This window comes from Loxodonta africana, chromosome 12, assembly GCF_030014295.1.
Source record: "Loxodonta africana isolate mLoxAfr1 chromosome 12, mLoxAfr1.hap2, whole genome shotgun sequence".
Taxonomy (NCBI): domain Eukaryota; kingdom Metazoa; phylum Chordata; class Mammalia; order Proboscidea; family Elephantidae; genus Loxodonta; species Loxodonta africana.
This window is the reverse complement of record NC_087353.1, coordinates 75,601,211-75,615,241: the sequence shown is the minus strand read 5'-3', so window position 1 is coordinate 75,615,241 and position 14,031 is coordinate 75,601,211. Positions and strand designations below refer to the sequence as shown.

General features: G+C 42.6%; 1 protein-coding gene across 2 annotated transcripts in view; it reads right to left on the bottom strand.

Moving 5' to 3' along the window:
* Window positions 1–14,031, bottom strand: part of VPS35L (VPS35 endosomal protein sorting factor like) — a 130,721-nt gene that overhangs the window by 61,508 nt on the left and 55,182 nt on the right. For both annotated transcript variants that reach the window (XM_010598422.3, XM_064295647.1), the window contains 2 exons: window positions 1,197–1,243; window positions 296–407 (listed from right to left, as the gene is read on the bottom strand). In XM_010598422.3, the coding sequence (XP_010596724.2) occupies window positions 296–407; window positions 1,197–1,243 (159 nt within the window). The remainder of the gene's footprint in view (window positions 1–295; window positions 408–1,196; window positions 1,244–14,031) is intronic.

Sequence of the window (14,031 nt, the reverse complement as noted above, 5' to 3'; positions counted from 1 at the left end):
TACACACTCACTGAAGGTATGTTTTTAAAGATGTGAGACTGAAGTGCTGCCTAAATACTTCATTGTGAGCTAATTTGATAGATCTAGGACTCACGGGAGCCTGACTCACACCAATTACATGGTGTCTAACAATCCCAATCTCTAACTCATTTTCTGTCCCGTTCTGCAGAAACAGAGCCTTCGGTTGTTTTCCTATTAGCCCAAGCTGCCTCCAACACTGGACTCCCTCCCTTGAGAGCTATCGGATAAACACTGCCTATTTGTTCTCCCGCTGAGCATTAAGTCAAGGGCCTACCTTGGGGAAACCAGACTCATCGCACTCTTTAATCATGCCAATAAAATCCATAGACCTTGTGGCAATGAACTCGGCCCGGAATGCTGACATCACAGAATTCAACAGCAGGGCGCTGAAAGACACATACCACCAAGTCAAGAGTGCTTCTTGTCGATGAAAGCTGCTTTAATTTTAGGATATATACTGTCAGGAAGGATAACTGACAGCTCTTTAATGATTAAAAAAAAAAATTTTTTTTTTTCTTTTTTTTTTTTGAGAAAAAGAACTGGAGTAAAAAGGCAACCTCTAGAGACTAACACAGAGTTTTGTACATATCTGGGATTCAATAAATGTTATATTACCTGGATGGATGGATGGGTGGACAGGTAAACAAGCAAACAATTAAATCCATTTAAACATAAAAAAAGCAGGCCCAGTACACCAATAAAACTAAACATTAAGTAACAATACTGACTCAAGCTGCAGACATATGCTCACATTTTCTAGGAAAAGCACTGTGCCAGGCACCAAGGACAGTGGTGAACAAAACCCGTTCAACAACGCTTACACATCTACCACTGAAAGGAGGGCAGAGAGGAAACCTCGTATGTCCTGGAGGCAGGAAGATTGAGTTCATTCTGGCTCCACCCCTTATAGTAGCCCCATGGGGAAAGAAAGACTGTTATCCCCGTTTTACAAATGAGAAGACTGAGGGAAAGAGTGGTTAAGTAAGTGGCTGAAGGTCACATAGCTAAGAAAGGGTGGAGCCAAGATCTGAACCCAGGCAATCAGACTCCAGCACTCTTAATCACCATGCTATCCTGGCCCTTTGTCAACTCTCTTGCCCATGAAAACATGCCAAGCTCTAAAGAGCAGTCAACCCTATTTCTAAACTCATGCTTACAAATTTTAAAATACTTACTTGTTTCCTAGTTTCTTACATCTCTCCATCATCTCGGTTAGCAGAGCCTAATAAATTAAAAAAAAAAAAAAAAATTAGCAGGTTGGAAAACCTAAAGCAACATTCCTCACTAAGAGATTCCCAAAGTAATACTCTAAAATAAATGTGGCCACATACCCTCTGCACAGTTCTCGGTGCCTGGTAGGGACACAGAGGGTGGTCAGAAAAAAGGTAAACAGATGTGGCATGTGGTACAACGGAATGGCCTTGGGCCCTGGCAGCAGGCACACCTGGGCTCAAATATAGGCTCACCTAATACTGGTGGGGAGACCTCCAGCGAGTCACCTGGCTTCACTCAAGAATAAACATGGTGGCATCTTAGATGCAGGGTTACTACAGAATGATGAGGTGGGTGCCTCCCATGCCCTAGGGCACCAGCGAAAATGGAAATCGCTTTAGACCCCACTCCCCCACACCCTTCCCGGTTTCATGAAGTGCCTGTGGTCCCCTCCACAATACAAGCAGCAAACACTGAGCCAGTGCTTAGTGCTCACCTGTCACGTGATAACAGCTTTGCATTCATGATGTTACGTCCTACAAGGGATGGATTACCCAATCAGCAAAGTACACACGGGCTTAATTGTACTTACTTACTCGTCTGGAGTACACAATTTCATCTGGTTTTCACATGTGCACTCCAGACAAGTAAGCACAATTAAGCCCTTGTGTACCTTGATTATGCTAAGCTGGTGTGTAACGTGCTTACTGGTTAATCTGCCCCTGCTCACAACCACCCATGGGGCAGGCTCTCTATTACCCCATTTCAAGGATGAGAAACCCAGCCCTGGGGTGGTCACACAGCTAGGAACAGGCAGACCAGACTTGAACGCAGGCAGTTTGGCATCAAAGGCAGTGGTCTTTACCACCTTTCTTCTCTACACGTTTTGAAGCATTTTTCTCCCGAAAAGGAAGTTAAGTGTTTCACTCACTGGAATACCATTAGTGGCATTAGGGCTATCATAAGACGATTACATAGCTTTAAAAGAGCCCCTATTTAAAACAAAATCAATGGTGAGGATGTGTGGAGTGATACAGACAAGGTCATCCCAAAGAAAAACAGCTAAGAATAGCAGCCTCCACATGAGCGCTCACCATGCACTAGCTTGAGTGCTTCCAATTCCTTCCTCAGTCCTCATGAGAACTTTGAGGGGCCTGTGTTAACATTATTCCCATTTTACGGATGAGAAAGTCAAAGCTCAGATAGGTTAAGTCACCTCCTAGTAAGTGGAGAGACCAAGATTTGTATCTAGGTCTGAAACTGAAGTCAGAAAATAAAAAAGGCTTTAAGGAGCCCTGGTGGCACAGTGGTTAAGAGCTCGTCTGTTAACCAAAAGGTCAGCAGTTTGAATCTACGAGCTGCTCCCTGGAAACCCTATGGGGCAGTTCTACTCTGTCCTAAACCCAGTGCCGTCGAGTCGATTCCAACTCATAGCAACCCTATAGGACAGAGTAGAACTGCCCCATAGAGATTCCAAGGAGCACCTGGTGGATTCGAACTGCCGATCCTTTGGTTAGCAGCCGTAGCACTTAACCACTACACCACCAGGGTTTCCTACTCTGTCCTACAGGGTCGCTGTGATCAATGGCAATGGGTTTAAGACAGGTTCACCCTTTCCAGCTGTGCCCCTCTGTATCCTAAGGCGTTGCCTCAATAACTAGGCAACAGTTGATTGTGGAGTGTACTGTCAGCACCCTCACCCCAAGAACCCCGATTTTATTCAGTTTCTGTCTCAGCCCATGAATCAGGCTCGACAGTGGTCTCATTCCCCTGCCCAATCGTGGGTTGAAGCACATGATCCATTTCTTGCTATTGAGATGGGATAGGAAATCATCCCAGTGTCTCAAGGAAAGGTTTCCTTGTTCTTTAAACAAGGACTCAAGGAACTGAAGACTACCGTCTGTCTGTCTCTGGATGCTGCCATGTCTGGGTACGAATGGCTACAGCCACCTGCTCCTAGCAGGGTTGGACAGAACCTGCCTGACCCTGGAGCCTGCACTTGTCATGAGAGAGGATATAATGCATCATTTTTGTCAGCCAGGCCAGTCAGGGGTTTGTTCCTCGCAGCCCAAAGTATCCCAACTGATGAAAACATTGACGATGTAGCAAATGACTTCCTTAGCTCACTCATGGGCTACTTAAAGCCATTCTTGAAGACCAATACCAAAGTGGTTTCTGGGAAAGGTGGGGGAAGAAAAATTCTATGTAGTTATCACACTGATAGCCCCATCACATACAGTAAACGTTCTTTCAGTGACTACTATGGAGCAACTTCAGTGTACTAGACACAGTTCTAGGCACTGGGGATATGGCGGTAAAGAAAACAGACAAAACCCATGCCCTCGTGGAGCTCATTCTCATTCTCTCTCTCACACATGCGTGCGCGCACGCGTGCACATACACACACACAGAGGAATAAATGAGGAATCTTGGCCCACCAAAAGATGAACTAGAGCAAATGCCAATATATGACCTAAACATTCTGGCCGTTAAGACAAAAGAAATGCCTTAAAATATTCTCTTTTTCATGAAAGATGAATGCATTAAAAATGTATCCAAGAACATAACTTATGAAAAAAAGGCTCTGTCCTCATGCAGGAATACCGAGAACTGTCCGGAGAGCCAAAGTGTTATGTATCCCAGGCAAGTCTGTTAGAGGTTATTAATTTTTTTCTTCCTGAGAAGAGGATTGATTATCTTTGACAAGAACAAGACGAACAACAGCTCAAACCAGACTGAGATCGAAACAAGCCTTTTGGCTGAGATAAGCCACTGAAAAACTCATGGCTCAGCACACTAACTTTTCGGATGCTCATCAGAACCTGAAGATTCACAAAGCAGGTATTTATTTAGTGTGCTAATCTTTGCTTTAGGCTTTTGGTATCGTTGTTGCCCCTACACTTCACTTGTTTATGTAATATTAAATTGTTCTATGAAGATTACTGCACTGCAATGGATCACTTTTATATGGCCTTTCTCGCCATGGTCTTGTGACTCCTATAAAATGATTGAGTGCGTCTATGCAAATAAGGTACTTGTGGCCCACCAAGGGGACTGGACAGAATTGATAATAAAGCAAATAAGGTGCATGGCACCCTTGTGGAGGCGAGACCATGCAAATAAAGTGTTTGCAACCCTAACAAGGCAATTGGCCAGTTTTGTCATCCCACTAGGCTTAAAAGAGACCCAACCCCAGAGCAGAGGGGAACCTCACTGCCATCAAGAAAGAAGAGCCAGGAGTGGAACACGTCCTTTGGACCTGGGGTCCCTGCACTGAGAATCTCCTAGACCCAGGAGACAGAAACAGAGCTGTAACACTGGAGATGGCACAAGGCAGTGAGAAGCAGCAGCAGAGAAGCAGCAGCAGCAGAACAAGGAGGCTGGCATGAGACAACACAGTGGGCTTCCTGGGCTGCAGAACAAGGTGGTTACAGTGGATGTGCCAACCCATGGAGTGAGAGAGCTGAGAGGCTTCGGGCAGGAGCCTTCCTGGCAGAGTAGGGTGCCTCTGGGCACTTACTGGTGGAGCCAAAGAGATCTGTAAGACTTGCCCAAGTAGCACACAGACCAGGCCAGGGCAGGGGTGAGGGCCAGAAAGGAGGCCTGCCTTGAGAAGGCTGAGGAGAAGCATGTCCTCAAGGGGGGCCAAAAGGTGCCCTACATGGCCGAAAGGAGCTGAGAGTGCTGTCCTGCACTGAAGAAGGCAGACTTTGCCTACATGCTTCCTGATCCCAATCCTGAGTTGTAGCCTGTTGATCCTGACCCTGAGATGCAACCGGGTACTTCCCTAATAAACCCCATAATTGGGTATTGTCTGTGAGTTCTGTGTGGGCACTGAAACAACCTGTTGAACCCAGCAGAGAAGTAGAGAGTGCCATGTGAGGAATGGCTGGAGTCAGAATTGGAAAAAAGTCTGGAGACAGGAGGTTATGTCTGACCTCCACCTCATGGGACTCATAGAATTCTCTCTCCTCCCCCTAGTGGCGATGCCACCATGCCAGTTTTTATAACTATAAAAATAAAAATGCTTATGGACAAAAGTTCAAACAACGCTGTCATGTATCAAGAAAACGTGAATAATCTCCTTCCCAACTCCCACTTTCAAGGGACCACCACTGTCAACATTTTGGTGTTTATTTTTCTAGACCTTTGTCTATGCCGCTTAAATATGTGATTTTTTTTTTAATTTCAGAAATCTTTTTTTTTTTTTTAAGAAAAACAGGATGATCTTAAACATACTAGGCTACGACTTGCATTTTTTTTTTTAATTCCAAAATCTAGCATGGACCTTCCTTCTCCCAAATGAGCACACACAAATCTACCTCAGTCCTATAATGATTGAGAAATCCATACAATAAATATAGTATTATTTTTCAAAGGGGCCCTAATTGGTGTATTTTAGAATAAAAAAATCTGCTGTAAGATGTTTTTTTTTGGGGGGGGGGTTGGTAAAATATATCTAACAAAAAGTTTGCCATTTTCACCATTTTTAAGTGTACAATTGAGTAACATTACATTTATCATGTGCTACTATCACTGCTACCTATTTCCAAAAGCTTTTCATCACCCCAAACAGGAACTCAGTACCTCTTCAGCAATAACTCTTCACCTCCCCATCCCCCAGCCCCCGGTAACCACTAATAAATGTTTGTCTCTACTTTTTTTTCTATGCATTTGCCTCATCTAGATATTTCATATAAACGGGATCATACATCTGTCCTTTTGTGTCTGACTGACTTCATTCAGCACAGTGTTTTCAAAGTTCATCCATGCCGTACCAAGTATCAGAACTTTATTTTTCTTAATGGCTGTATAATATCCCATGGCATGTATACTGATAGATTTTTTAAAGATATTTTACTGTGTTTTCTGTGAAGGTTTACACAGCAGTTCAGGTTTCCATTCAACAATTTCTACACAAGCTGTTCAGTGACATTGACTGCATTCTTCACAATGTGTGAACATTCTCGTTATTTCCATTCTGGTTGTTTTGTTTCTACTAATCTAGTTTCCCTGTCCCTTTACATTCTCATCTTTGTTTTAAAGTAATTGTTGACTGTTTGGTCTCATACAGGTGATTTTTTTTAAAGGAGCACAGTACTTACAGGTGAAATTCATTATATTAATGGATTTTTAAAGGAACTTTTTATTTTGAACTAATTATAGACTCACAAGAAATTGCAAGAACAGTACAGAGAGGCACTCAAGTACCTATCACCCAGCTTCCACCACTGGTGACATCTTACATACAACAAAACCCAGTTAATTATCAAAACCAGGACTCTAACACTGATACAAATACAATTAACCAGACAATTTCACCAGTTTGTACACTAGTTTGTATTATATTTGGTATGTCTTTGCGGCTAATTCTGTGACATCTCATCACATGTGGAATTCTGTAAACACCATTATTTTATAAACACCGATGGGTTTGTAAGGTTATCTCCAGATTAGGGTTATTTACCTACTTCAAAAATACAGGAAAAGAAAGAAGTCAGGCCAACATATTCCTGGTTCCTCAACCAAAATGAACTCACATGAAGTCTAGACTATGCCCAGATTTGTACTTCTGCTTTCTCTAAATAACTTTCCCATCAGTGTCTACAAACATTGCTTCAGAAGGAAATAAAGAGAGATACAAAGAAAATACTGTTTTCCTTCACATTTTTCTAGATGAAGGAGAAATGAAAAGGGCTGGCAAAACGATACACCAATCTTAAGAGCTAATGCCCTGCTCCCCACCCCATCCAGAGTTAATATGCACAAGTCTCAAAGAAATCAATTATTTCAATGTGAATAAAAAGGAATTCTATGCCCCAGCATAAAGAGAGTAGAAAATTCTAATTTTTCATATTATTTCTCTTTCATTGGGGGTTTTTTCCTAATCGGAAAGAATGGAAATAATAGAACTGTATGTTTAAGGGGTGCTTAACAACGACCAAGGCTAATTCTTGGATTTGCATTATTAGCTTAATCCTATTTTCGAAGGTTTAAAATGCAATTTATAGTATGAGCACTGGAGTAACGGTCCCATGAGTCAACTCGTTAAGGTCTTTGCGTCCCACCTTAAGCATAGTCGTTAATCAGGAGATATCTAGAAAGAAAAGAGTTTCAGGAAGGGGTTGAGAGAACAAATCTGTTGGTTCCAGAGTTACCAATAAAATGGCTACATGGCTTTGACTCTTTCTAGCTGGGTGACCTGAAGCAAGTCAACTGGTAACCTTCTCTAAGCCCTAGGTTCTTCATCTGTAAATGGGGATAATAGTGGCCCTTCGCCTAGGGACCACCACCTGTCAGTCTGTTGTACGGTGGTGGCTTGCATGTTGCTATGATGCTGGGAAAGTGCTACCTGTATTTCAAATACCAGTGGGGTCACTCATGGTGGACAGGTTTTTGTAGAACTTTCAGATTCAGACTAGGAAGAAAGGTCTGTCTGGTGATCTACTTCTGAAAGGTAGCCAGTGAAAACTCACAACAGAGTATTATCTGATACAGTCCTGGAAGATGAGCTCCCTAGGTTGGAAGATACTCAAAATACACAGTAGAACTGCCCCATAGAGTTTCCAGGGAGCACCTGGCAAATTTGAACTTTCAGATTCAGACACAGTGGCTGCAACATTGGACTTGAGCATACCAATGACCGTGAAGATGGCACATGACCAAGCAATCCTTCATTCTGTTATACGTAAAGTGGCCATGAGTCGGAGCCGACTCAGCGGCAACAGCAGGCTAGGGAAGTCGTGAGACTGAATTAAGATAATCCAAGTAAATCAACTGTAATGGATTGAATTGTGTCCCCCCAAAATATGTGTCAACTTGGTTGGGCCATGTGTGGTTGTCCTCCATTCTGTGATTTTCCCATGTGTTATAAATCATAATCTCTGCCTGTGGTTAAAGAGGATTAGGGTGGGGTATAACACCCTTGCTCAGGCCACATCCCTGATCCAATGTAAAGGGAGTTTCCCTGGGGTGTGGCCTGTACCACCTTCTATCTTACAAGAGATAAAAGGAAAGAGAAGCAAGCAGAGAGTTGGGGACCACATACCACCAAGAAAGAAGCACTGGGAGCAGAGCTTATCCTTTGGACCCAGGGTTCCTGTGCAGAGAAGCTCCTAGTCCAGGGGAAAATTGACAAGAAGGACCTTCCTCCAGAGCCTACAGAGAGAGGAAGACTTCCCCTGGAGCTGATGCCCTGAATTTGGATTTGCAGCCTACTAGACTGTGAGGAAATAAATTTCTCTTTGTTAAAGCCATCCACTTGTGGTATTTCTGTTACAACAGCACTAGATGACTAAGATAGCAACTAACACGGAGTGAGCTCAAAAAGGGCTAACTGTGTTAAAGGCTCAAAGGCTGAGGGACACCTTTGATTCATCTTCCTCCTTCATTCTTCATAATCAACTCATTCTGCCTTCTAAACTCCTCTTGGAAACCCTGGTGATGTAGTGGTTAAGTGCTACAGCTGCTAATCAAGAGGTCGGCAGTTCAAATCTGCCAGGTGCGCCCTGGAAACTTTATGGGGCAGTTCTACTCTATCCTATAGGGTTGCTATGAGTCGGAATCGACTTGATGGCAGTGGGTCAGAGGGGAAACACATCTTGTAATGACTGATGGTCACAAAACATTCTTAACAACATGTAGAAGTATTTGTTATGATGTTAAGTGAGCGACAGGCACCATAACAATTATACAAAAACAAATTCTCATCTAAAAAAAAAATTAGAGAGAGAGGAAGATTAGAAAGGAAATGTACCAAAATGCTAACATGGACCAGTTGTGCACGACAAGATTTTTGGTGGCTGTTTTTCTCCTTTGTATCTATATTTTCCAAATTATTTCCCATGTATATATTCTTGTTAATAATCTTTTCTGATTATGGATTTCTCTCTTACACAGTTCATCTTTTGGATTTCCATGGCTACCAGCCAGCTCTCCTCTCTCCAATCCATCTGGTACGCTTTGGCTAATTTGATCTCCTTCAAGCACCACTTTTTTCAAATCCTTCCCGACAAAAAGCCTTCAAAAGCTCCTGCTCACCACAACATTATGTTCAACCTCTGCATGCTGGTCCAGCGTAACCCCTAGTCTGCTCCCAGCCAGCCTAACTTCTCACTCTCCTCCAGTAATGCTGGTGTCCTTACCATGCCTGGGACCTGACTCCGTTTGTACAGGTCCCTGCCCTTGGTGGCCTTCCTTTACTGCCCTCTGCTTGCCTTCAAGTTCAGCTCAAGCCCCCTTCTGCTTCAGTGAGGCCTGTGGAGACTGACCATAACGATGCTGGCTACCACCATCTGCCTGATGCCTACCACGTGCCAGGCTATGGGCCACATACTACAGAGCATCATCATAGGTACCACCATAACAGCCCTTAGAGGAGGGTTCTATTATTAGCCCCATTTCACAGCTGGTAAAAATGAGGCACAGAGGGGTCAAGTGGCCCAAGGCAGCACAGGCATAGTTTGAACCTAGGCTGCTTGACTGCCTCCCTTAGCCTCTACTGATGGATTTTCCTCTTTCCTTCTTCATCATTTATACCCTAGTGGTGAAGTGGTTAAGCGGTCAGCTGCTAACTGAAAGGTTGGCGGTTCAAACCCACAAGCCACCCCGAGTAAGAAAGATGTGGCAGTCTGTTTCCATAAAGATTATAGCCTTGGAAACTCTATGGGGCAGCTCTACCCTGTCCTATATATAAAGTCACTGTGAGTTGGAACTGACTGGATGGCAACACATGTGGCGTGTATATCACAGGACTTAGCAAGGGATCACAAGAGATTCCATAACCAGACAACACTGATTCAGGGACCAGGCCTTTTGCTTTCTACACCTCCCATACCAAGCCAACCAACAAACAGCTTCAAGGAGAAAAAAATCAGAAGCTTATCAAGGGATTGGTTTTCACTGCCTAAAGGCAGGTTTTATAAAATGGTTGGCCTTTTCAGCAGCACTTTACAGAATATGCCTGAAGCCGGGTACATAAATCTGTATTTTACTTATAATCATTTAAGGCCTAAGAGGAAAGAAAGAATCCTTTCTTCAAGTGACAAAAAAATCTTTTTCATGGGGGAAGGGAGAGTCTCTTCAATAAATGGTGCTGGGAAAACTGGATTTCCACATGCAGAAGAATGAATCAGGATCCATGCCTCGCGCCATACACAAAAACCTGGGGTCCCTGCACCTGAGAAGCTCCTCGACCAGGGAAAGATTGAGGACAAGGATGTTTCTCCAGAGCCGAAAGAAATCCTCCCCTGGAGCCCTTACCCTGGATTTGGACTACTTTACTGTGAGGAAATAAACTTCTCTTTGTTAAAGTCATCCATTTGTGGTATCTCTGTTACAGCAGCACTGGATGACTAAGGCAATTAGCCATTGTTGTTGTGTGCCCGCAAGTCAATTCTGACTTATAGCAACACTAAGCAAATCAAAAGGACAATGAGATATCACCTCACCCCCATTAGAATGTCAACGGTTTAAAAATAGAAAAAAAAACAGAACACGAGTGTTGGCGAGGTTGTAGAGAAACTGGAACTTTTATCCATTGCTGGTGGGAATGTAAAATGGTGCAACTGCTGAGGAAACGGTTTGGTGGTTCCTCAAAAAGTTGAACATAGAGCTGCCCTATGACCCAGCAATACCAATCCTAAGTGTGTGTCCAGAAGAAGTGAAGGCAGGAACACAAACAGAAACCTGTACGCCAATGTTCACTGCAGCACTTTTCACAATAGCCAAAAGGTAGAAATAACCGAAATGTCCATCAACAGATGAATGCATAAGTTAAATGTGGTGTATATACACATATACACACACACAATGGAACACAGTTGTAAAGAGAAATGAAGTTCTGATGCGTGCCACAAGCTTGAAAACATTATGCTGAACAAAGTAAGCCAACTGCAAAAGGACAAATGCTGTATGATATATTGTTTATATGAACTAAGCAAATATATGAAAACCAAGGATCATTAATGGTTACCCAAGATGGGAGGGAGGGGGTTAGGGGAAGTTTTTGTTTTGGAGAGGGGCATTGAGTCTACATTAATCGTGGTGGAATATTTTGGAAAAGGATAACGATAGTGGTGGCACAACATGAAAAATGTAACTAATGTCACTGAATTGTAAATGTGGAAGTTCTTGTGTGGGCTAATATTTGGTGTGTATATTTTCACCATAATTAAAAAAAAAAAATTTAAAGCCTTTTTGAATAATCACTCCCTGATTTTTTTAATTTCATTTTCAATTTGGAATTCTGTATCAGTTATTCTTTTTGAAGACATTTGTCCTTTCTCCTATCTTACTTGCCTGTCCTACAGATTACAACTGCTGCAGTTGAATTTTTCAATCACACTGTTTTGGAGGCCTGGCTTCTTAAAAACACACACCACTCTACTCTTCATCTGACTCAAAGCAGCTACTGTCAAAGAGGATCTTATAAAAACAAAATGAAAAACCTAACCCTTTGCCATCGAGTTGATTCCGACTCATAGTGACCCTACAGGACAGGGCAGAATTGCCCCACAGGGCTTCCAAGCAGCAGCTGGTGGATTCGAACTGCCAACCTTTCGGTTAGCAGCCGTGGCTCTTAACCACTGTACTTTAGGTGAGGACAAATATTGTAAGATCCCATTTATGTGATTATCTAGAGTATGCAAATGCACAGAAAACCAAAAACAAAACCAGTTGCCATCAAGTTGATTCTGACTCATGGAGATCCCATGTGTGTCAGAGTAGAACTGTGCTTCACAGGGTTTTCTTAAAAAAAAAAAAAAAAGTACACATATATGTAGATATATATATACACACACACACATATATATAAAATCGTGTTTCTGACAAAGGTTTACATCCACAGAGTTTTGAATGGCTGATTTTTCAGTAGATTGCCACACCTTTCTTCCAAGGCACCTCTGGGTAGACTAAAACCACCAACCTTTTGGTTAGCAGCCAAGTATGTTAACCGTTTGCATCACCCAGGTACTTCAAATGCATAGAGATCAAAGTCTCTTAATGGTTACCAGGGGTGGGTGGTAGGGAGGAAATGGGAGTTATGGCTTAAGGGGCACTGAGTTCCTACTAAAGGTGATGGAAAAATTTGGAAACGGATAGTGGGATGGCTGCACAACATGGTGAACGTAATGAATATCACTGAGCTGTACAAGCAAAAATGGTTGACATGGCAAATGTTTTACCATGATTAAAAAAAAGAGAGAGATTTTACCACTGCCTTCCACACTGACATAATTCTTCTGCATTTTGGAAATGATGAACTTTTATGTGAGATGCTACAAGTTCTTTATCCAAGTGCCCTAAGAATCAGAGTTTATTATTATTCAAGTGACCTAATTTTTTAATCACTTCTGCTGGTGCAGTAACGATTTCCTAGAGTTTTATACCCTAGGAAAGCTCTATTCCCAACTTCTGCCATCCTCTGAGATTACTGGTGCCTGAAATAAAAGAAGAATGCCTCATGACACAGATCTATCATTTTAAATCTGATTTTGCCTTTCATTAAAATAAGGACAAAAAATAAAAACAAAAAGTGTTCTCATTTCCAAGCACAGCAATCTTGTCTGTACGTTTCAGTCATTCCACGGAATAGCCAGGGTGGCTCTCTTTCCACAGTCAAGTTCATGGTACCTCCCAGGAGCCTGGGACACCATGTGGCTGCTGTCCACAGAGAATGTGCTGAAGGTCATAGAGAAGAACGGGCAGCAAATTTTCCAACAATCTTCCATTTACACAGGCTTGACTTCAAATCAATTTACTTAATGGTAAAAATGTCATCCGAAATACAAAACGTCCCTGTTTTCTCCTTACACTTTAGAATATGGGGAAAAAAAATACAAGCAATGTATTATACTTGCTGAAAAGTCCAAAAACACAAAAAAAATACATGAAGATGACCCAAAATCTCACACTCCAGAGACATTTTTTCGTATCTCCTTCCCAATTCTCTCACGCAGATATAAAAAGCCCTCTCTGCCATCACGACATTTACGTGCTATGCTCTGGGTGCTATGCTAAGCACTTTAAATGCATCCTTTTATCTGATCCTTGCAATGGTCTGGGAAACAGGAATGATTACTATTATTGTTCCCATCTTACAAATGAAGAAAAAGGCTCAGAGTAGTTAGGACAAGTTATTTGGCCTCTATCTTATCAAAACGACTGCTAGTAAGAGACAGAGCTGAGATGCAGACCCAGGCACTCGGATCTCAGGGTCCAACATGAACACTAGGCCACGATACTGCTCATGACACTCATGGCAACGTAACCTTCCCTTTCTATTCAACAGTGAGCACCATTATGTCACTACACACAGATATTCATGATGGGTCTACATCATTTTAAATGATCCCATAATATCCATAATTTAATCAATTCCCTTCTGATTGAAATTTAGGTTGCCTACCATGAACAAATGGAGCCCTGGTGGTGCAGTGGTTAAGTGATATGGCTGCTAATTAAAAGATCAGCAGTTCAAATCCACCAGCCACTCCTTGGAAATCCTATGGGACAGTTCTACTCTGTCCTCTAGGGTCGCTATGGGTCAGAATCCACTCGACAGCAATGGGTAGTTCTAGCAGTACCATGAACAAAGGAGCCGGCGGGTCAATGACTAAGCACTCAGCTGTTAACTGTCAAGTTGGCAGTCTGAACCTATCCAGTGGCTCTACAGGGAAAAAAACCTGTTGATTTGCTTCAGTGAAGATTACAGCCAAGAAAGCACCATGGGGTAGTTCTACTCTGTCACAGGGGGTCCTTGAGTCGTAATTAACTCAATGGCAAGTCCATCACACC